Genomic DNA, 22,471 nt, shown 5'->3' with positions numbered 1-22,471 from the left:
GTTATAACAAAGTTTAATCTTACATGTAAGAGGAGCGTTTGACAGTGCAACAACATCATGGAGGTTACAGAGTAAAAGGCTCATCTGGTGAGCATATACAGTTAGGTTTTATAATGGGCATTGTGGGTGTAGTTCTCACACATCGTGTTATCATCTACTTCTTCTTGTCCTTGTAGATATGAGGCTTCACACCATTGCAGAGCACACCCTCGATTACCACTCTGTCTGGCAATTCGTGAGCATGTCCTTGGATGGCAATTCTCATAACAGCCCTGAATGAAGATCAAGCAAAAGTCATCAGTGAAGGATCCACTGTTATCTGCCTATTTACCAAATCCACTATACGTATATCTTCCTCCTCATGGGTGAGAACAAAAGGTGTTGACAGTATTTTCCTGCGCTCTGCTTATCCAGCTTTGTTTGCCAGGATCATGGAATTAGTATGTGATCACTAGAAAATGGTCTGACATAATACTATTACATCAACATCTCACATATCTCATTCATTTGCACTAGTTTATCGTGATCTCAGGAAAGTCCTCATTTAAGTTAGAAGAAACAAGAAAGGTTAAGATCTCAGCAAAAACACCTGTTTTCACACCCTGGCAATGCAAAAGTTAAATCTCATTATTGATTTATAAAGCATTAATAAATGAGTTATTGATATCAGTTAATTAATGAAGCCATTATAGTTCTAAACCCTGTACAGCCATATAGCCCCTATAAAGACTGACTTTAAGAAAAGTTCTCCAATATCTTGATCTCAGAATAATTACTTTGTCATCACATTTATCTCATTTTCATCATCACAAAGTTCAGTACCTACAGTAACTACAGTATCTTTAGAAAACTGACTGGAAAATGGCTACAGCCCCTCCAGTCTTGTGTTTACAGACCAGTGTGAGGAAGCCGTTTCGGTAGCGTCCGCCATGGCTCACAGGACTCCTGCTTGGCCCAGGCCTGCACCCCCAGGATGTGCGGATGAATCTCGTGCTTTTTAAGTCGTTCTCCAATAGAGGAGACTGAGTCAGAGGGAAACATCTTTTCTACCAGGTGTGCAAGGACGAGAGGACTTGAGGGCGGTAAGCTGGGCTGCAGCCGTCCCTCCTGAGATGGGGCCACTGCAGTGATGGGGGCAGGAACAAGTCGTCCTGAGGCAGGAACGTTTTCACTCAGGAGATCCCGTCTCTTATACTGACACTTGGACAACTGGCTGATGTTTTCAGGGAGGACGGCTCTGGATCTAAAGCTCCTCTGGGTGTTCGAAGAAGGGCTCTTTAGGATGGAGGGGGTGGCGCGGATGTTTCGGGGGTCGATGTGTGTGGTGTCACAAGGTTGTGATTCCTTCTCAGCCAAAGCCTTTAATAACTCTGAAATCTTAGAGAAGCGGCAGAGACAGAAAACTGACACAGGGATGAAATATGTTTGGAGATTCTGCAAAAACACATCATCCTATGTATGTGATTTGAGTCTAGTTTAAGAGGGTGCTTGCTGGTATTTTTTGTTTGTTTAAAACTGAAACTTTCCCGGCGACAGTAAATTTAACGCCACGTTAATTAACATTTTTATGTTATTAATGATGGATAAAAATGATGTCAAATCTAAAAGAGGTCAGTTGTATTGGCAAATCCAGAGATTTATCACCCAACAGCACATCCTCTCAGCTCAACAAAGGTTTTTTGTGTGTCTTTCAGCTCATTGTTTTGGTTTTGGTTCACTCATACCATTTTATGAGCATCATTTCCACATGCTGCAAATGTTTACAATGAAAATGCTCTTGTGGTTAGCAAACAGTCAGACATTTTCCTCAAAAGTTAGTGGAGACCAATAATAGAGGCTCATAACTCTCAAATGAATGCTTAATACTCAGTTGCTGCTGTAAAAAGGCAACTTTGTTGGGTGATGACAGTGTTGTGTTTACCACAGTTCTGCTGCACGATGTTAATTTTCATTCTAGTTAACAGTTTCAAATTATGTTTCCTGGATAACTGTAGTGCCCACCTTATAGACCCATTAAAAAAGCGGTTATTTCTGAGTAGAATTTGACAAAAATCTATTATACATCTAACACTATTCAATTCAATTCAATTTATTTGTATAGCCCAATATCACAACAGAGTGTCTCACAGTGCTTTACAAAGTTCACGGAAATAAACAAGAAGTGTAAGCGAACGAACAATCTAATAAAGAGTCCAGCAGTCGATGAGGCCAATGGATCGGTCAGATGGATCAGTCCGAGGCATCACCTGCCCTTTATGACCCTCCTTCTTCGGGAAGGAAAAACTCAAAAAACCCAGTGGGAAAAGAGAAACCTCCGGGAGCACCACAATGAAGGAGAGATCCAGCTCCCAAGGACGGACAGGCTGTAGCCTTGGACAGACGCACATCCATTGGCACTAACACTGTATGTATTATTTCTCACTACCGTAAGCCCACAAGACTCTCTGCTGTCAGAATCTCCATCCTTGTTTTGGTTGTTCATGACCCCAAAGCACCTAACGAAAGAAAAAAAATAATCATGCCAAGTGTCCACCTGTTGCTTCTGTGATGTAAAAACGTGAATCTTACTGTACCTGCTCCTCCTTGTGCCCGAACACAAACAAGTGAAAAGAAAAGAAGTCGGAAGACGGTTTTAAGCACCAGAACACTGTGATGTAACAGCAATACAGAACACACATGGTTCTAAAAATTCTGCTGTAGCCATGACAACCGGGATGAAGATTCTAAAGACAACTGAGCCGTCTCCACGACAACAAGTCTAAGCCTGTCAGCTCAGTTATGATATAACAATCATCCTGGTGTGGCGACCCACAGCACAGACTGTGTCCTACGGTCAATCACAAAAAAAAAGTGGCCACACAAAGAGTCATATTTCCGTTTTAGCCATTTATTATTTCATATGTATACAGACATATTGCACTGGTTACAAATATTAAGAGCACACAGTCTATACAAAGTCCTGGCTTTGATCAAGCAAGAATAAACCAACATAGACCTCATGTACTCTTATGTGAGGGGTACATTGAGGGGTGCGTTGTTTTTTTGTGCGTTTGTGTGGTTCAAGGGAGATTTACATTCTTTATATTTACACACAGAGATAAATATATATTTTACAAACTAATAAAGCAAGTTTCAAGACACTCAAACTCTTTCACTTTTGCATACTGCTGGTACACGAGCCTGGAAGATAGCACATCATCTTACAGTGTGCTTATCAAACTGCTCAAGTTGGCCTCAGTGTCTAGTTGATTTTGGTGGAAATATTCCAACTTGAAAACAGAATACTTGATGGTATCGTGCTTCATTCTTTTCTATCTTAAACCTGCCCAACTCTGAGCAAGTTCTTGGGCCATGTTGTACCATTTCCTCCTGCATACAAGTCACTGTCAAATGTGCGTATGTGTGTACAATGGCAGCCAGTCACTGAATAAAAAAAACAAAAACAAAAAAACCTTGCTTTAGGAGGTCCTTCTAGGGTTATTTTTTGATGCACAGTCAAGAATTTAAAAAAATGTTGTTGACATCAGAGCTATGTGAACCTAAAATTCAAATATATTCAGATGGTTTCAACTATATACTTTCTATTAAAATGTTCCTCTAAGCGTGAACGTGTATGCTTCAGCTTTGTACGTGTGCGTATGCGAGTGGTCTGCAGGAAGAGTAGTGGTGGGAACACAGGCACGTCCACATCTCAGAGACTTCCCCATGTCTGACCTCTTTGTCAACGTTCAACCGCTCAGTCATTTCGGATGGGACGGGGTGAGAGGGTGCGGGGAGGACGGAGGCTCTGTGATGCTCAGATGTTGAAGCTTTCTCCGCAGCCACACGTACCCTTGATGTTGGGATTGTTGAAGACGAATTCACTGGCCAGCTTTGAATCCACAAAGTCCATCTCGGTTCCCAGAAGGGTCAGCTGGGCCTTCTTCTCTATGAACACCCTCACACCTACAAGAGAGTTACAGTGGAGCCGTCACTGCTCCCGAATCCTGACCTGAATGTTGTGGGTTTCATTATATGCTGCCCTTAAAACCCTAGAAAACATTATTTATTAAACCACTATGTGTAGAATGAGGAAACATCTGCTGTTAACAGCAAGAAAAGGTAGAGTGGCAGACAGCAATGCATGCTGTAAATCAGCGTTCAATAAACAATAAGACAATAGGATAAACAATTAGCTTACCATCCTGCAGCACTTCCTCATCCGATTTGTCTTTCTCCTTGGTGTAGTCCAGTGTGTAGGTGAGACCATTACAGCCACGCGTCCTCACTCCAACCTTTAAACCGATCTACAAAGAGCCAGGCGGACATTACATTTCTGTGTAACTTCCCCTTTAACGTTTATTACTTTATGGTTTCATCAATTTCTCAATTTTGCCATTTAACAAAGTTACAGAGGAGCTGACAGGTACACTAAGCAATGTACTGCTGTGGACGGGGGCAGCAGAAAAACATATTGTAGCCACCTTAAAAAAGATAAATAAATAAATCTTAAAAAAGAATATTTTCACCACTTAATATTGCCATCAGACAGCCCTTTTTATACAGGAAACTGAAACCATTTTCTCTTTCTCTTCATTCATTTCGAGGCACCAGACTCCATTGACAAAAACAGTAATTTTACCTCACTGAAAACGAGAGTTTGCTGTGCTACTGCTGCAATCAGTGAACTAACACCTTGGCTTAGTTTGGCCCTTGGATCCGAACTGATCATTTAAAACATGAATGTCACACATTAGTAGTCAACTAGGTATATTGTTTACATTTCACGTCAGGGAATTAGTTTCCTAAAAAACAGATAGGACTTTAGCAAAGGAAGGCAAAAAACAATTGTATGGCTTATTACATACAGGGTAAAGATAAAAAAATACCTTAAATATTCATTAAAGTTAACTGTAACAACCCAAAGCAGGAGGATCTTTTTTTGATGGCAACTAAGACTCAAAACAACACAGCTCCCTGCTTCCATTACAAGAGATGCAGAGACGCACCGTCTGACTGATGATGTGATGTTTTGGTGAATGTTGGGTGTATTAGTTACTCACATACTCCGGCTTGTCCTGCAACAAAAGTCTGATCTTGTTCACAGCTGCTGGAGTCTAAAGGAAAGACAACAGGAGATAAAAGGTGACTTTACTTGGGTATAATATACATTGGATTCAGGTAGAAGCCGTGCTTTTTGGCAAAACTCTGACCATTTTAGTATACTGAGCAAAATAATGGCAATAGAGAAGCAGATATTAGTGCTGGCTTAGGTTAAGGCTGTTCTATGACTTTTCCCCCCCATTGTGAAAAGTCTCTGTTGCAGGGGCAGACACTTAAGTTTCTCTGAAATTAGCAAATACCTACAGCACAATGAAATGACCTGCACCCCTGTAGCTCCAGTTGTAACTGAGTGGTTGTAGGTGCAAAAAAGAGGGATCCCAGGGTTTGGGCTCTCACGTGGAGGCATTTAGAAGAGGTGAGCTACATTGGCCACATGGAGCTAATCCCTTAAAGCCGACGTGTTCATCTGTATGTGTGCCACTGATGCCAAATGTACAGTACATCCCTACTGTGTCACAGCCTGGAGCTGAACTATACCGTCAACCAAGTATAAATGAAAAGTCCGAAACCCAACATATACAGTATGGCCAACCAATTCTGCTATTTATTACATTAAGGCCTTAGTATCATGTTTAATGCATCATTTGGTGACATTTATATCACTATTGTCCCTGACAGGTAAAGAAAATAACTACAGCAGATTGTAATGACACATGATCTGCAGTAGCCTCAGGGTCCCACTTCTCAACGTTTACCTCACCACACTCCCATTATCAGCTACGCCCACAGCACACACACACACACACACTATCTTGCAACAGCAAGCATCGTGACTCTGCACTAACCACTGCCTACACTGATCACCTCATACTGAGGTATTACTGAAGAACATGCATCAAATCAAAGTGATCATGTCCTAAACAAGAGATGGGTGATAAATTGACAGAAAAACTTATTTTAGTAAAATGTTGGGCCACCACAAGCCTCCATACTGGTATTCATCTGGGTTGAGATTGATAACTATGAAGCCATGGCATATGACTCACCATCAGTTTTATACTCATCCAAAGACACAGTGAGCCCCTGGGCCTTAAAGCATCAATCATTATGTTTCTTCTCTCTTTTATGCTGAATTTCCCTTTAATTTGTCGCCGGTCTGGAAAAGATATACATCCAAGACCTCTGGTCCACCAGGACACCACCCTCCCACTATTTTTACAGTCAAAACAATGTAGGTCAATGCTAAAAAGTATTTTTTTTTACTGTTTACTTTAACTTGAGGTTGGTTTAATGCACTCAGACTCTGGTATGATATTTATAAAAATGAATTGTTGTCATAATTAAACTGTATCTGGCTTATAATATGAGTATATGTTTTACTGTATTACTAATTACAATACAAGCTAGTTAAATACTTTGAATACAGCTATTGCCAGAACTCTTTCATTAGATCATGTATATTAAAGGGGCAATCCACCAGTTTCAAACATACATGATTGTGAACACAAATGTGTGATGTCTATTATCTGGACATTTAAAGTTGTGGTGTTTGGAGCTTTGAACGGACTAAAAAACAGATTATTTCGGTCAGTGCTTTATCGATTTTAACCACTTTTATAAACCCGTCTCTTTATTGCAAATTTGTAATATGTTTACACTCGTCACTCCCGTATATCACAGTTTTTCCTCGTCACGTTATTTAAGACTGTATTGCCTTACATATTATTCCGTACTGACACAGTTTCCTGTCGATGGCACATTACCAAACAGCTTAGCTAAGCAGCTACCTCGCTTAGTTAAGGACAAGGAATTTATAATATTACGATGTAACACATCAAATATGTATAATTAGCTTAGTGTGTACATCAGTAAATATAAATAACTGTGATATTGCAGGAAAGCTCCATAAAACAAGAAACCGAATTGTACTGCGCGGAACGTCCAAGTCACAGATGGTTAACTTAGCTAGCTTAGCTAACTTTGGATCACGTAACGTCAATGCTGCATCACGGCCGCTGATGTTACCGCCACAGTTTCCGTATTTCCACACACTGAACGGACGGAGAAGCATTTAACATGAGTTAATAACCTCACTGTATAACTTACCAGTGTCAGTGCGGCTCTTGTAGGCAGTATCTTTCTTTTGCTGACCGCTCGGACGGTCGCTCGAACCATGGAGGCAGACATGTTGCCAGTTAAAATCACAACATTAAACTGCGCAAGCGCATAAAACGGTAGCCGCCCCCAAATAGGCAAAACCTTCAGTGATTGGCTAATATGTATGACGAACGCGCATGATAGCCAATAGGCTCACGGATAAAAGACGAACATCAGCTTCTATTGTGTAATCTATTGAAATATTACATTTGAAAATTTTTCAGTAAATAATTTATCTGTCTGTGAGAATAATCATGGGAGGATTGTTTTATTTTCATTAGTCTTGTCTAATGTATATTTTTGAAAGAAAAAAAAAAAAGATTCTAACTGACCAGCTTTTTCCAGCACTTTCAAACACACCTGTCAGCTATGTTGGTCAGACCTGTTTCCAGGGTCAATAATGAACTTTCACACTCTATTGTGCCTTATTTTCTGCAGTACTGTGCAGTTGTTAGTAAAAACACAACACCCAATGACCAGGGCATACTAACTTCACCATCTTCAAGTGAATAGTCAAATGATTACTTGTATAATCACAGTTTCTTGAAAAATATTACATTAATAGTGCAATTGTTGGGTGTTATAATAGTTAATATGCTTTAAACAAAAACAAAGAGGGAAAACATTTTACATTTTGTTAACATTTAAGTTTAAATGTAAGTTAACCATCCATCCATAATATCATCTTTGTTCATTTTATCATAGGAGCCACACATCATTGATACCTCCTAAGATGGCAACAATTTCCAGTCTCACCCATGGGTCCTGCAGTATTTAATTTTGTAAAATGTAAATGTAAATTGAGAAACTGCAATATTCCTTGGTAAATGTAGGGGTTTAATAGATGCAATTAGACATCTATAATGTGCATTCTTCTTCTTCTAAAAAAAAAAAAAAAGACATGACACATTGGGATTTGATTAGAGTTTAATGAATTCTTTGAGACACAAAATTGATTGCGGGCCAACCTTTCCTGGCAGGATTGGGGTTTCTTAACAAATTAAACCTTCCATTTGAGTCTAACAAAAGAAATGCAATAAGGCTGGCATTAAAACAAAGCTACTTTAAAATGAGAATTTGATAATGATACCATCAACAACACATATTCTTAATAAAATGCAGCCATATTAGGACAACAATAAAGCCAGACGGTCCATATTCGAAGCTGAATGATTAGCAGGTCTTTGAGACAAAAACTAGCAGCAACATAATAAAAGGGCGTGGACCCTCACAGTGCAGCTACCAATCTGTGGCACCATTACAACAAAAGGAAGCCTTTGTGGCAAATAAATACATTTATTTCTCCACTTAACAAACTGAGATTACCTCTAGTTTAGGAGCAAGTGATCATTGTTTGCTGCTGTATACATAATCAGCTGCACCAGTTGATTGGTTTTTCATAAACTTACCACTGAGTTTAAGCATGAAACTTGCCCAACTTTCTCAACTATATGCTCTTGCACCATAGTTACAGCACTTCCTTGCATGTGTGGAGACGGATACAGGCCAGGGTTAGCAGTGTAAGTGGTTTTACAGTCCTACCGTTGTTGAGGGGCGGTATGTGTCCATGAAATAAGGGTGGATCAGTGGCCTCAAAAAAAATAAGGCCATGATCCTGAAAAAATATCTGGTGGTTTCTCTAACGCAGAGACACACAAACACAGAGACATACTGTAGGTAGAGATGCTTTCAACGCTGAAAGAGATGGACGTCAGTGCAGAGGGCAAATTAAACAGGCTTTAAAAGAAACTTGATTTAAAAAAATAATAATAAAATAAGAAGATCCTGGCCATTACGAGAGGTACACTGCCATTCAAAAGTTTCTGAACAACCTACATTGTATTTTTTGGGGGGTAAAATCTCAAGAAACATAAGTGAAAATTCAGCCTAAAAACCTTGTTATAAAATAAGCAATAATTGAACTGATGAGTGACTTTTTGGTTTAATTTAAAATGGCCTTGATTTGGATGACTTTAACAGACCTCAAGTCACTTTAAGTAGGAGACAACAGAACCACATCACCATGTCAATGTCTTACAGCTGCAGCGGAGTTTGCAAACACTTAGTCTTACATGTCTGTGAGGACAAATGAGCCAAAGTGCCAAATGTGTGGCATCAAGTATAAGACAAATACAGAGTATAGTATGTTGTCAGCAAAAATATACATTATGATGATCAAGATTGAAGTAATTTACTGTTAGTCATGTAACAGACACTCCCAAATTTAAGAGATTTCACACAAAATCTACAACGACATTGCTTGCAATGTAATGAGCTTTTAAAAAAACTTGACTGGCAGTGTAGGTAAACAAAGACATGAGGTACATGCATAATGGCTTGTCTTGTTAAAATGAAAGCTTTAAAAAGCTCCTGAAGAGGAGAGCTTTAGGGGGAGGAAAAAAAAAAAAAAAAAGACAACACCACATATAAAAAGGCCCTATTTGGCTTCAAGTCAAGGCGTCCTGGCTTTGGCTTTTAACGGGCCTCCATCGGCCTAACAGTCCCATTCCGATTTAAGGATCTCTGGACTTTGGGTTGCTGCCTGCCTGGACAAGAGTAGAACCGCATGGTTTGTGTAGCTACAGCTGCTTCTCACTCCACTGGGCTCTTCCTGTGACCAGAGCGACCCATATTTCGGCAGGCTAAACTACCTGAAACAAACCACAATGCAATAGTCACAAATTATTCCAGAACATACTTTTAACCTCATCCTGATAAAGTGACCACTGTAATTTCCTGCTTTATTTGCACAAAATTATTTCATTTTACACTCACAGAATATGTACTTTGACTGTATAGAGAACAGATAAAAACACGAGCAAAATGCTAAGTTTTAGACAAAACATCAGCCTGCCAGAAAAAGATGGATGAACCTCAACCTGCTGCAAACAATCATTGCCCTTATTCTCTCTCCTGACCAGCCCTAAAACAAGACATCATAATAATAATTCTTCTGTAGAAACTGTATCGATCATCTTCTCTCCTTCTCTAAACATATTCTTGGTTCAAATAAGTTGTTTGGTCATATAAAAAAGGAAAAATAATTCATAAATGGGCTAATAATGTACGCTGAAGAGAAACCTACGTTCTCAATGGGAAAAATGTTTTTCATGAGAAGTGTTTTAAATTACTTCATATATATTTCAGGAATTAATCAAATATGAATACATTTTTAACATCAGTTAACGGTTCATTTAAGTATACTTAGTAACTGCCGATCAGGCGATAACGCTTTTATGATGACAGTGCTGAAGGATTTTCATATGAATCAGGAAGTTTTCATACCTGCCTGTGGACTTAATATCACATTTTGTTGTTTTCTCTTCTTCTTCTCCTCTTGTATGGGTGAACTCTGGGGGGAGAAAAAAAAAAAAAAAAAAAAAAAAAAAGGAAGCGAAACAGGGGCAAAGGTGTAACAGTTTTCATGGCTCATTTTAGCAGCAACATTTCATACTGACTGTCACAAAACTGAAATCATACCTGTCTCTCCTTTTCCCTCAAATTCCTCAAGTGGGCTGAGGAGGTTGAAGAAAAGCTTTCCATCTTCACATTACCTGCCGAATGATAAAGAATAAAAATTGAACAACATCAATGCATAATTTTTTTTAATTTTATATTTTGAATGAGATAGAAAGTAAATATGAAAATAAAAATGGCAGTTAAGAATTTATTTTGGAAAGAACAGTAAAAAAAACCTAAACTGTGCGAACCTGCAGGGCTTCTGTACAGCTGGCAGTCCTTCTTGATGTGGGCACTTGATCCACACAGGTAGCAGCAGCGCATCTCCAGTGCATCCCTTTTCCTCCAGTGCTCACTCTTATGTCTGACCTGATCTTTGCCGTCCTCTGCTGTATCCATTTTGTCTCGCAGGTGCTCTGGCCTCTTCTCCGAGTCCCTTTTATGCCTGGACCTTAGGCAAAAGTATTCACAGTATAATCCAAACGTAGCTTGACACATGATGGAGATGGAGATCCATCCGGAGTAAACACTGTGATAAACTAAGGCATGTTCGTGATTATACCTACTTCTTACGCATGGGGCAGTCTTTCATGAAGTGGCCGATCTTGCCACAGATGCGGCAGCAGCGGTCATTAGGAGCCACTTCTCCCTCGGTGAGGACTTCAGGATCAAAGAAATACTCCTGAGACAGATGAAGACACGTCACAATTTCAATGTTTAGATATTTCCACCACAATTGTGCAAATGCAGTGTTGAGACTGAAAATACTGACCATCTGACTGGGATACACAGGAGGAAATGCTTTGACCGGTGTGCCGAACACTGTTCTACCGTTGATGAAAGCCTTCATGATGAAGTTAGTCACTGTTTTGACCGAAAAAAAGATATGAGAAGACAACAAAATATTAGAAAAAAAACAGCAAAATAAGGAGAAAGACAGCAGGACAAAGGCAATGATACAACAGAAGACAGACAGAACCACAGAAATGGTCGTACTTTTCCTGGACAGGCCAGCACCGAGATTATGATTCAGGTCGAACGGATCTGTAATATGAACAGAGGAGAGAACGCAACAGAATTAAAGAGGAAAATATTCCCAAAACAGCAATAAAAAAAAAAAATCATCTTAACTCAGAAAATATCTAATAATGCTGATCAATAGCGATATGGTTTTAATGAAGTTAATGGAGACCAGCATGTCAGAACAATAAGCGCCAAAACAATAATCTCAGCCTGTGTCGGAGGATAGGTGACACAACAAGACACCACTGTGTGTTAATCTACCTTGTGGAATAATACTGTGCTTTATATTATCCATTTATCTTAATATTGCAGAAGTCTGGACCCCGAGTTGGTCGGACAAGCTGACCTTCAATGACAATGTATTTGGACGTCCACTGCTTGTTGAAGGTGGTGAGGCGGCCGTGCTGACGGATGCAGACAACGTGCTCTCTGAAGTCAAAGTCCTCGGTATAAAAGCGGAGCAGGCCGAGCCACAGCTCCCCCACCGTCTCTGTGTTCGTCCCATACTGTGGCCAGCGACTGGGCTGCAGAGGAAGAAGAGGATGTGTGTAATAAGACACGCGGTGACATGCAGAGTCGCCAAGATGTTTACAGGGTCTTTGACACAGAATATGTAAGAATACAATTACTCACTAGTGTTTTTAAATCATCAAAGAAGTACACATTCCAGCCATCGACTAGCACTTCAGGCTTCTTCTTTCCATCATAAATCTGTGAAAAACAGTTCAGAGTTCATGGAAATATTAACATATCATACTCCACATTTGTATACTTGATAATTTAATGTTGTATAAGGGGTTGTTCTTAAATGCCAAATGTGGAAAACTAAAATTTGAATGAAAAGAATAAACATTTGAACCAACTATTATCATCATTATTATGCATTTATTACAAACATGTCATTGTACCTCTTGCAGCACAGGGATAATTGGTGGGTTTCTCTGCTGGAGAAAGAACAGCACCATGAGGGTGTAAGCGTAAGACGAGAGGCTGCCGCGTGAAGCATCCCCAATGTCACACATCTGTAATGGGACAAAAATAATTATACGTTAATACAGTAATGGGATACAACATGTAACACTGGAGACATACAATAACACCTCTGATCCTTACCTTAGCAAAAACCTTCATGACATAACAGAGGATCTTCACTCTCCTGTCAATGGCAGCATATGAAGCTAGCAGGTGTGTGTTGTGCAGGGCCTAAAAAGAAAATAGAAGTTACTCAATAGAGACAAAATGCATCAAGGAAAGAAAAAACACAAGGTGGGGCAGAGAGCTCTACCAGTGTGTTGTAGAGGCTAATGTCTCCCTCCAGGCCAGTGCGAACATGGTAGAACTTCACGATGGGTACTTTTGCTGTGGTGATGGGCAGGATGTTCTTCAGACCTGGTGACAGGTAAAAAGGGGTGCATTGGCATTTTGTGTTGTGCTTTTTCAATATACACCTTACTTTTAAGGGCAATTTATCAAATTATGGGACAAGCTATTGTATGACCATTAGCTTTTCTGAAAATAGCCTCTTACTATTACCTCCAAATGGAAACAAATTGAATGGCTGCAAACTAAGGAGGTTCTTAATGTATATAAAGCAATAATAGTTTGAGTGTTACTGGAAGTACATGAATGCCAAATTTCCAGTTTTTACCATCAGCTAAAATTGGTTATTTAAACCTAAGAGAACAAGTTTTTTGGAGTTTTTCCTTCTCTGAACTGAGAGTCAGAGGGTAGACGGGGCTGAAATGCATCAAAGCACTTTACAACCAGTGCAGCAAATCAGGCTACATAAATAAAACATAGTACTAACCTGGGTGTTTTCTCAGCAGTCTTGCCAAGCTTTCAATTATATTAATGCAGTCGACATCCTGTAGAAGAAATTAATTTACAGTTAGTTATATTTTATGCATTACAGTTTAGAATGAATCACGCTGATAAATACCACAAAATTGTACTTAATCCTGTGATTGGGGCAGAAACGGAGACCGTACCAACAAATAAATCGCCTGTTGCCCTCCATCAATAAATTAAACGACTAGAAATTTCTGAAATAGGAGTTTGAGTCATGTAGCCAGACTTAAAAGCTTACAAAAATGCTCAAGCGTACCTGATCACAATTACAGATAATCAAACAAATAAAACTTGCAGTAAGATAAAGAAATAACCTACATCTATGGTGTCCTGCCCCTCCAGCACCATACAGATGTCTAGGTCACTCTGCCTGAAGCCAAAGCCATTTTTGGATGACCCAAATAGTTGTAGCCGAGCTCCTGTCCACCAAAAAACATGACATGTCAGTTTCATCATAGACATACACCCTTTTCTAGCATCTTAGTGGTTAATGGAATAAAGATGCACTATTATGCTAGTTTGGAAAAACTAAAAGATGGTGAAAATGGTGGTTTACTTCACCAGCAAACTGTCGTCTGACAAAGGTCTCCAGGTCTTGAAGGATGTGCTCTCTTACACCCACTTCCAGGTCATCTGGGGCGAAGTCGGCTGAAAAGGAAATAGACGCCACATGTGAGAAAATAATCTGACCTGGCATGAAAGCAACTGAGTTTAAAACCTACATTAGCTCAAGATATTTAGTTCACAGTGGCCCTCATGCAAGAATTATTATTATTATTTTTTTTTTAACTCAACAGAAACATTTTTAGCCTCATATAGAAAGTTGAGGGTGTAGTTAATGGTACTGATTAAACCTCAGAAATGCACACCTACTCATGACCAGGTGGTATTAATCAAGCTGAAACGAGCAATTGACACCAAGGTTGTGCAATTAAGAGAATTTGCTGAATATAATTTGAAGCACTCAAATGATCAAACCACAAACCACTCACAGGAAAAAAAAAAAAAAAAAAAAAAAAAAAAAAAGATTTAGGATAAGAATATGAAAATGCTGTTGATTGAGCCCCAGGCTTATTTTAATCAAAGCATTCAGTATAAAAAGAAAAAAAGACCAAAAAGTTATTTTACTTGCGCATCCATTTGTGCTTTTCCAACAGCTCTTAATTAAATCATCTTAAATTTGATGCTAGCAGGATAGAGCTATGTGGCATATGACAGTGGGGAATTTTATTATTACTTCTGATCACTACTTATAAAAGGCCAATTATACAATACTGAGCCTCAAATTTGTACTAACTGTGCTAAATATATATGTAACAGAGTAAGTACTAACAACATCATATATAACCAATTACAGAACACTGGATTTGAATTAACACTATTAATGTATTGATTAACGTTACCACAAACTGTATAACCTTTATTTGAACTAACTAAATGACCTGTGAGTGAACTCATAACACTATATAACCAACCATTAGAATCATTTGTGTTGCTGACATTGGAAGCTCAGTTCTTACTGACAATGTATGCTCTATGTTTATCAGCAGGGAGAGACTTATTAATGCAATGCACCGCCACAGGCAGGAAAGCACAAGCACGCTTACATGCACTACAATACACACCTCATAAACTACATCTCGCACCATATACTGGGAGCTCCAAGGGCAAGGTTGGTGGAAGGACGTGATTGTAACGGGAGGATAAGATAGCAGGCAGGGGAGGATGCTCTCAGAAAGACTCCATTGTAAAGAAGCTCCCACATGATAGGGAAAGATCATTAGGGAGGACACTTCGTTTACAGGTTCGGCTACTGGTCAAGGTCGTGATGCCAAGAGGCTGGGACCAGCCTGTGCACCAACGAAGGGAGGGCCAAGTCTAAACCGCGGTTACTCCCCAACTAGACAACCAATCAAAAATAATTGTATTCTTGCTGGAATGTATATACTGTTACTGCACATGTGTTTCGGGGCTCACTCTGTGACCTGTTGGCTGCAGACTAACAGCTTGCTGACTGTGGTTTTCAGAGCTCAGACTGAGTCCTTGATCAAGCTCAATACTTATTCACACAGAAAATAAAACACCTTAAATGAGAGAAGTTGCCTGTCCTTCATCGAAAAAAACGAATGCGCTGACATGACCCAAAACACTGCAGTCACAGAATACTCACTGTAGCACTGTTCACAGACTTTGTTAAGGACACTGAGAAACTCTGGTGTTATTGGGGGCAGAGGATCCAGCTGGACTTTCTTGAAATCTTCCGGACAGTCTTTCTTCAGATGGCCGTCACGCTTGCACAAGCTGCACACAACCATGTGTGACTGAGAAAGAGATTGAAATCAGATGATACACATAAGCTACGTGCCACAATTTCTTGTAAGGTTGAACTTCCAGTTACCCAAAACCCAAATCATAACAACAGAGCTTTAAAATGCTCACTTACATTTGAAATTTGTCATTTGTTTTTGTTTAAAGTTAAGAACTTTGCAGCTTCGTGTGTTTTCACTTAAAGTACACCATTTATGAAAAGCACATACCTTGCCTCTAGTAAAAACCTGCCTGGTGAACTCATAAGACTTTTTCTTCTGTTTTTGGCTTTTATTTTCTGGGCTCTCATTTGCAAGTGTGTCCTCTAAATGTGGAGGTGAGAGAGTGACAGGGGCCAACTCCACCTCCTCATCCTCCTCATCCTCATCCAATGAACCAGGTGTGTCCAAATCCGGGCCTTCCTCGTCGGACAAAAGCTCCTCCCCTGAGATCTCGTCCACTGGGAAAATCTCCTCGTCCTCTGTGGTGAAGCTGTCCAAGTGGGGTCTGTTATGCGTGTCCACATCAATATCCACATCCTCATCCTCCTCGTCCTCAGAGAGACTGCTTTTGCCCAGGTCCACCTTTTCCTTCTCTCTCTCTTCATCCGAGTCACTATATTCTTCAACTTCCTCCTCTTCTTCAATTATGCAGTCTGAGTCGGGACCATTTTCTACAGCTTTAGGTTGGTTCCCACGTCGTGACCGAACACTGAGCTGACTGAAATCTGTTACAATCTCTTCGTTCAGACCCTTGGCATTTGCCCCTTGAATCGGCCCACGCTGTGCCTGTGTCTTGTGACCAGCAGCCTGCGCGTTGAGTGGCAGTGCAAAGTACTTGTATGTGGTTTTGAGGCAGTGGATGATGTACTCGTACATTTGCTGGCTGTTCACCGTGCGGGCCACATTTCTCTTAACAGAAAATGGATCTGAACACAGAAACGGTGACATTTGTTAGAGTTAAACCATCTAAGAATGATCTCTTTGCGTATTCAACAGAAATGGGATTATGTTCATCATTTATGCAAACAAATCTAGGGTTGGGATGCATTTGGAGGTTTTCAGCAGCATCAGTAAACTCTCAATACAGCTAATAAAATCATTCGACCTCTCAAATGACATTTCATTTCATTGGTGCTTGTTTGATTCAACCTGGGCATTAGCTTAGGTTCACTAGCTTCCCACTAAAAACAACCCTAATCAAGAATACGTGACAACAGAATTGAACTTTCCCGTGACCCATTTCACATACAAAAGCATCAATACATTAAAGTATCCGTGTGATTTTTCTAGTACACTAAAGCACTTGAACAAAACTTTGAAATTGACACTACAAATGAGAAAGCTTCTGACCCTCCACAGCGATGCGTTTCTTCGGCCAGTCTTTCATCTCTCGGGACAGGACAACGCTGGTCCGCACACAGATCACATTGTCAGACATGTTGAACTCCAGCGAGTAGAAGCGGAGCATTTCAACCCAGAGAAGTCCAACTTCCACAGATGGGTGAGCGCTCTGAAACACCAGCGGAACCTGCAAGTAAACACATCAGGCAGCACAAATGGAGGTACTGGTTACCATAGTGGACTAAAGGACAGTATTCTTCATGCCTCATTTCTTTTAAACCATACACACATTTTTTCCTTTCCCCTGATTTAACATCAATACGATCAATCTTTGCTTAAAGAACTATTTTCTGTGTTTTGAGAGATGAAACATGTCAAATCTATGAACTCTGACTAGAATAAACTTTTCATTTATTAAATAATTCCATATGTGTTCCTTCATAGTTTTGATATCTTCAATCTTAATCTACAATCTAGAAAATAATCAAAACAAAGAAAAGATGAAAATAATAGATGAAAAGGTGTGCCCCAGCCTTTGACTGGTACCGCTTATTTACCCGAATGTCAGGTGTTACACAGTGATAACAAACCCGGACCCACTTTAATGAAGCAGGACCTGACCTGGTTGACCGTGGTATAATGTGGACTCAAACCCCTATGGGTCTTGAGTTGGGCCATGGATCCTTTGGGTAGACCTGCAAGAACCTCTAGTTCCGTGCATCTGATCTAGAAACGGCACATTCATTACAAACAAAAAAAGCCCACATTAGCGTCTTCATGATTACCTTTCCCTTTATAGAGGAGCCTTCTGCTGACTGTGTTGATTCTTTGGAGGAAGGGGTGTAAGCCCAGTGTAAATATCCATCTTCTACATGCGTGAGATTGAAGTCTGAAAGCCTGCTGAGTGAAAACACCTTAATCTGAAGACAAAAGGAGATTAAATTAGTTTCAATTGAAAATAACTGTCAATGGCCAGTAATAAAATTAATACTGTACATTTCATTTCAGGCTCAAGATGAGAAGAAACACACACCTCTTGTTTCAGGTACGTAGGCAAGAGAGACTCTTTGCGCTGCTGTAAGAAGTAGATAACCATGAGGGAAAAGACGTACGGTGGCAGCCCACCTTCCTCTGCACAGTCGATGTCGCAGATCTAAGCCAAAAGCAGGAATAACGCATGTTAAAAATAAAACCTGACATTTTACCAAAAAAAAAAAAAGTAGGCTTATTGAGGCCCTTTTCTAGTTGCCTGGTGAATTTGAGCAACAGTTTAGGATCTCTGAACTGGAAACATACCCGGGCCCAGCGTCTGAGGCCCAAAACCAGTGGGAGGAGGAGAGGCTCCCGACTGGACAGAGCAGAAAGATACGAGGTGGTCTGGAATGCGTTTTCATTCCCTGCACTGACTTTACAGATCAGGCCACTGTTGGGAGAAATAACAGTTTAACTTTCTCTAAATCACAGAGTTTGATTCATAACTTATAACTGTAAACAACAGTCGGAGATACTCGCCTCTTTTCCTCTTTGCAGATGACCACAGGCACCCTGGCATGAAAATCAGCTTCCAGATCAATGAAGAGAGCTGAGGACACAACAAGATGCGTTTAAAACCAATTTAAAACTTCTTTGTGGCTGACTTTCCAATGACTTTCCTAACCAGGAAAAAAACAACAACTTGCTGTTAAATGAATAAGAGGTGACTCACGGCTCACAGAGAGGCTGTCCTTGACCAACAACAAGACGTCTGGCTGATGCATCTGTGAATACATTCCATTTCAAAGCCTTTATACAACATAAATACAATACAAAAAGGACATGAATGTCAAGTGTCCTGCAAACATGACATCCACGAAAGAATCGATTTTAGAGTATACAGTATAATGAATGCAGAATAATAGAGATGGAAATATCTTGCCAGCCATAATGTCACAAGTGTCTCCATGAAGTCATACTGGAGCTGATTTATTCTGAATATACAACACAAAAATGAATCATCCTGAACCTCAAAGATGTTATTTTATGCAACATCTCATAAACCTGAACTGCACTGTTACCTGAGTCTTGTAACATTATGATCTGCATGTCTGCATAAATGTTTATGTTGCATCTTTTTTCTGAAAGGTGTGGGAGTGTTTTGTGGTGAGAAAACTTAATTAAAAACACTGTAAAACAAAAAACGAAACACTATTCACACCATCAAACTCACACTGGGCTACTCACATGAGGAGGATACTGAATGTCAATGTTGACATCAGAACCCTTAAATCCAAACTTTGTGCAAGATGATCCATATAGCCTGAGCCTGACCTCTGCAGATGAGATAAGGAGACGGAATAATGTAATTAAAATCCAAATTTTTGAAAACATACCTCACAGAATAGTGGACTGTTGTTAGGTCATGACTCGGTCAACAAACAAATATTTTGCCCACAGGTGACTTACCAGGCAGGACGGACAAGAGGAGGTCTTGCATGATGGAGACAACACTTTGTCTCTTCTCAACATCCTCGTCATTCATCCCATGTTCTTGGACAACAGCCTCTAGTGCAGCGCTCACTGCGCTGATCTGCTCTGGACCAGGAGGCAGGATCTCAGTCAACATCACCTGCTCCTGCCTCTCCTGTGAACAAGAGCAGAGAGGCACGGGTTCATCCCAGGTTTTTAATGCATGAGGTTGAGTACTGCACAATGACAGTATAGCAGCAGCTATCTACATCTGTTAAACATCTACTGTAATCACATAAATGACAATTTGGAGAACAAGCCTTACCCTGGCCTTCTTCTTGTGCCTTTTGTCTCTCATATGTCGATGAGCATCAGACACAGATTCCAGGAGAATATCACACAGAGAGCAGGTGTAAAGTGCAGCCGGGTTGCTGTGGGACTTCTGAACAAATTAAAAAAAAAGGAAGAAAGTAAGAAATCAGACAAAAGTTCCCAAGTCTCACATTTGGGAACCCCAAAACAACTAATTTTTGGCATTTATGCTTGAAAAATGATTATGAGAATTATGAGAATGTGGGATACCACACAGAGTCTGTACCTTTTTCAAGCAGTAGATCTCATCTCTGTTCAGCCGCCTCTCTGCCTGCTGCAGGCTACGCAGGTCTTTGGCTGAGAGTGTGGGCTCCTCAAGGCCCCTGTTCTCTTCAGCAAAACCTTTCTTCTTGTTTCGATTTCTGTTTCTCCGTCTTCTCCCTTTGGAAAGAAGAAGTACGCGCATCAAAAAAATATTCTTATCATGTTTTGTGAAATATAGTTAATCAGTAATGTTTATGTTATAGATAATGGAGTGCAGCCGCTTCTTCCAACCAAACTCCAGCTAGATTTTGATAGAGAGTGCAACACTGTGATCAGGATCTGATCAGCCATATAATCGTAAAAGTCTCATTCCTCAGAGTCTGATTTCAAGTCCTCACCTGATTTATGAGCATCATCAGTGGCCTCTGTCCTCCCCTGCTCCCAGTCCTCTTTTGGACCTTCTCCCTGGGTGCTCCTCCTCCAGTGCTGCTGCTGCTGCTGCTGCTGCTGCGAACGCTCTCTCCAGTTATCTTCTCGACTCCCACCGCTGTTCTCAGGACCCGAGAACCACCGGAGGTCATCATTCTGCGAGGGGCTGTGACCACCTCTGATACCACCAGGAGAGTAGCTCATGGGCCCCAGTCCTGCCTTCTTGGGACTGGCCCGGTAGGGCCCACCCTGGCTCTTGCCATGCTGACCTCCCTCTGATCTGAAGTTCTGTCCTCGGCTCTGGTCCTGGATCCTCCAGTTGTCGGCCTTGTCTGCTGCTGCTGCTGCTGCTGCTGCTGTTGTTCCCCTCTCCCAGCCACCTTGCCTCGCACGGTACGGTCTGCCCGAGTTTTCCATGGTTCACTTGTGCTAAAACTGCAGAGTGAAATGTTTAGCTAATATGGTAATAGTCTATATATAATCAAAACATCCTTGACACAAACTGAATCTCAACAAGATCTTCTGCAGATGTCCTTTCTGGAGCAACAGCAGCAGCATGCCATTTTAGTTGCCTTTGTTTTCCTTTGTGCAGAAACTTTCATTGGCTGCTACTGCTCACAGCTTGTCATGTAATTCAGACCACACAGTTGCAAACCTTTGCAGTTGAATAGAGGACAGCTACAATTTGAGCTCAGCAGATAACTAGCGATAAGTTTGCCTCTTGGGTCTCATGTATCACATCTGTCTGACCTCTGCAAGCTCTGGTTAACCGGTAACCGACTTTATTGGTTATAAACGTTGACATGTGAGCTGAAAGTCTGACCCCCGTTTAAAACCAACCGGTTACATTTGGGTAACCACGCCTGACAATATTTTTTTTTAAATCACCGATAGGTTATTTACGTTGACTGTGTACGCACAAACAACTCAAGTTACCTGGTTAACTGTAACGTTATCCAACTAACCCACCCGAGCTGACTTAGGGAGCTTGTTATGGCATGGTGTTAGCGTAGCCTTAAGCTAGCTTACTAGCTGCTGCAGCCTGATTTGACTCAACCTTACTGCTTCCTCTTCCTCGATTTAACGGCGTAAAACTTTCCCAGGCATGTAGCGAACACACCGTCAACAAATTCGTGTTGTTCACCAAATTAAACGCCAGCTAGCTTGCCAAAAATCGCCAGCTCAGCTAACGTTTCTGTTAGCTACTGCTATTTAGCTTACTAGCTAGGACACCTAACAACTAGCTACCCAGCTAGCAACAGCTAGCGGTACTGTTTATTTTATAGTTTCTGTGAAGCTGTTCAGGCTCCAGTAAAGGTAGACATCAGTAAAATGTCAGCGGTAGTTATCCATGAAGAATATCAAAGTCACGTAAATACCTTTTGTCGGTGCACAGAGGGCATACTTGGAGGCTTGTTCAGGTCTGACTGGGCATGATCGCTTGTCTTGTACCGGAGTTTGAGAGGTGACGTCCGGCCTGTCTGTTTTGTAGTCGTCAGCGTTAAAGTTCCGCCCTCCGTAAACAAACAGGAGAGCCCCCCGATTTATAAAACCATACTAAATCATTTTAACACAATGAAACATCACTCACATATTATTATGTACAATGGTAGAAATTTGAAATCCAAAGGGAAAACTTCTGAAGCTAAAACTGGAGCTCTCTCGTGGATAAACAATGACAAAGTCTTCTCCCATTGACACTGCTGTTTGCCATGCGATAATATTCTGAGGCGTATCTTAACTATGCACAACAACAACAACAACAATTATGATTAGATAAGATCAACTTTATTAATCCCTCATCGTGGAAATTCACTTTGACAATTGACATAAATACACTA

The 22,471-nt window shown here is 40.5% G+C and overlaps 2 protein-coding genes across 3 annotated transcripts; both read right to left on the bottom strand.

Annotated features, from left to right (window-relative positions):
- Positions 1-3,304: 3,304 nt before the first annotated feature.
- Positions 3,305-7,230, bottom strand: isca1 (iron-sulfur cluster assembly 1). Its single transcript, XM_070833896.1, has 4 exons — positions 7,150-7,230; positions 5,043-5,096; positions 4,181-4,286; positions 3,305-3,945 (listed from the first exon to the last, which is right to left on the bottom strand). Exons 1-4 carry the CDS (start codon positions 7,228-7,230, stop codon positions 3,797-3,799), a joined length of 390 nt encoding a protein of 129 aa, XP_070689997.1. The 3' UTR covers positions 3,305-3,796.
- Positions 7,231-8,109: 879 nt separating this feature from the next.
- tut7 (terminal uridylyl transferase 7) lies at positions 8,110-22,085 on the bottom strand. 2 transcript variants are annotated; one of them, XM_070833479.1, is made up of 29 exons: positions 22,010-22,085; positions 20,600-21,065; positions 20,224-20,378; positions 19,951-20,067; positions 19,623-19,800; positions 19,401-19,489; positions 18,886-18,937; positions 18,693-18,762; positions 18,477-18,603; positions 18,214-18,333; positions 17,966-18,100; positions 17,190-17,367; positions 16,068-16,765; positions 15,701-15,851; positions 14,092-14,178; positions 13,849-13,949; positions 13,490-13,547; positions 12,968-13,071; positions 12,796-12,885; positions 12,591-12,704; positions 12,316-12,393; positions 12,029-12,206; positions 11,656-11,703; positions 11,432-11,523; positions 11,226-11,341; positions 10,896-11,110; positions 10,681-10,754; positions 10,486-10,552; positions 8,110-9,851 (listed from the first exon to the last, which is right to left on the bottom strand). In XM_070833479.1, the coding sequence occupies exons 2-29, from the start codon at positions 21,045-21,047 to the stop codon at positions 9,793-9,795; spliced, it is 3,999 nt and encodes a 1,332-aa protein (XP_070689580.1). In that variant the 5' UTR covers positions 21,048-21,065; positions 22,010-22,085; the 3' UTR covers positions 8,110-9,792. The 2 variants fall into 2 exon arrangements, with proteins under 2 accessions (XP_070689580.1, XP_070689581.1); XM_070833480.1 differs by having other exon boundaries at positions 10,911-11,110.
- Between the last annotated feature and the right edge of the window lie 386 nt (positions 22,086-22,471).

This window comes from Pempheris klunzingeri, chromosome 7 (genome assembly GCF_042242105.1).
Source record: "Pempheris klunzingeri isolate RE-2024b chromosome 7, fPemKlu1.hap1, whole genome shotgun sequence".
Classification (NCBI taxonomy): domain Eukaryota; kingdom Metazoa; phylum Chordata; class Actinopteri; order Acropomatiformes; family Pempheridae; genus Pempheris; species Pempheris klunzingeri.
Note: the sequence above shows the minus strand (reverse complement) of the source record. Positions and strands in the feature narration are given on the sequence as shown.

What these genes read in the sequence shown, in the direction of transcription:
- isca1 (XM_070833896.1), bottom strand. Translation starts at nt 7,230, where the DNA reads ATGTCTGCCTCCATGGTTCGAGCGACCGTCCGAGCGGTCAGCAAAAGA. An exon ending in TGCAGGACAAGCCGGAGTAT is followed by an intron (nt 4,287 to 5,042) that starts GTGAGTAACTAA and finishes GGCTCTTTGTAG; the next exon opens with ATCGGTTTAAAGGTTGGAGT. An exon ending in TGAGGAAGTGCTGCAGGATG is followed by an intron (nt 3,946 to 4,180) that starts GTAAGCTAATTG and finishes ACTCTCTTGTAG; the next exon opens with GTGTGAGGGTGTTCATAGAG.
- tut7 (XM_070833479.1), bottom strand. Translation starts at nt 21,047, where the DNA reads ATGGAAAACTCGGGCAGACCGTACCGTGCGAGGCAAGGTGGCTGGGAG. An exon ending in GCCTCAGACGCTGGGCCCGG is followed by an intron (nt 18,334 to 18,476) that starts GTATGTTTCCAG and finishes CTTTTGGCTTAG; the next exon opens with ATCTGCGACATCGACTGTGC. An exon ending in TGTCAGACGACAGTTTGCTG is followed by an intron (nt 13,950 to 14,091) that starts GTGAAGTAAACC and finishes TTTGGTGGACAG; the next exon opens with GAGCTCGGCTACAACTATTT.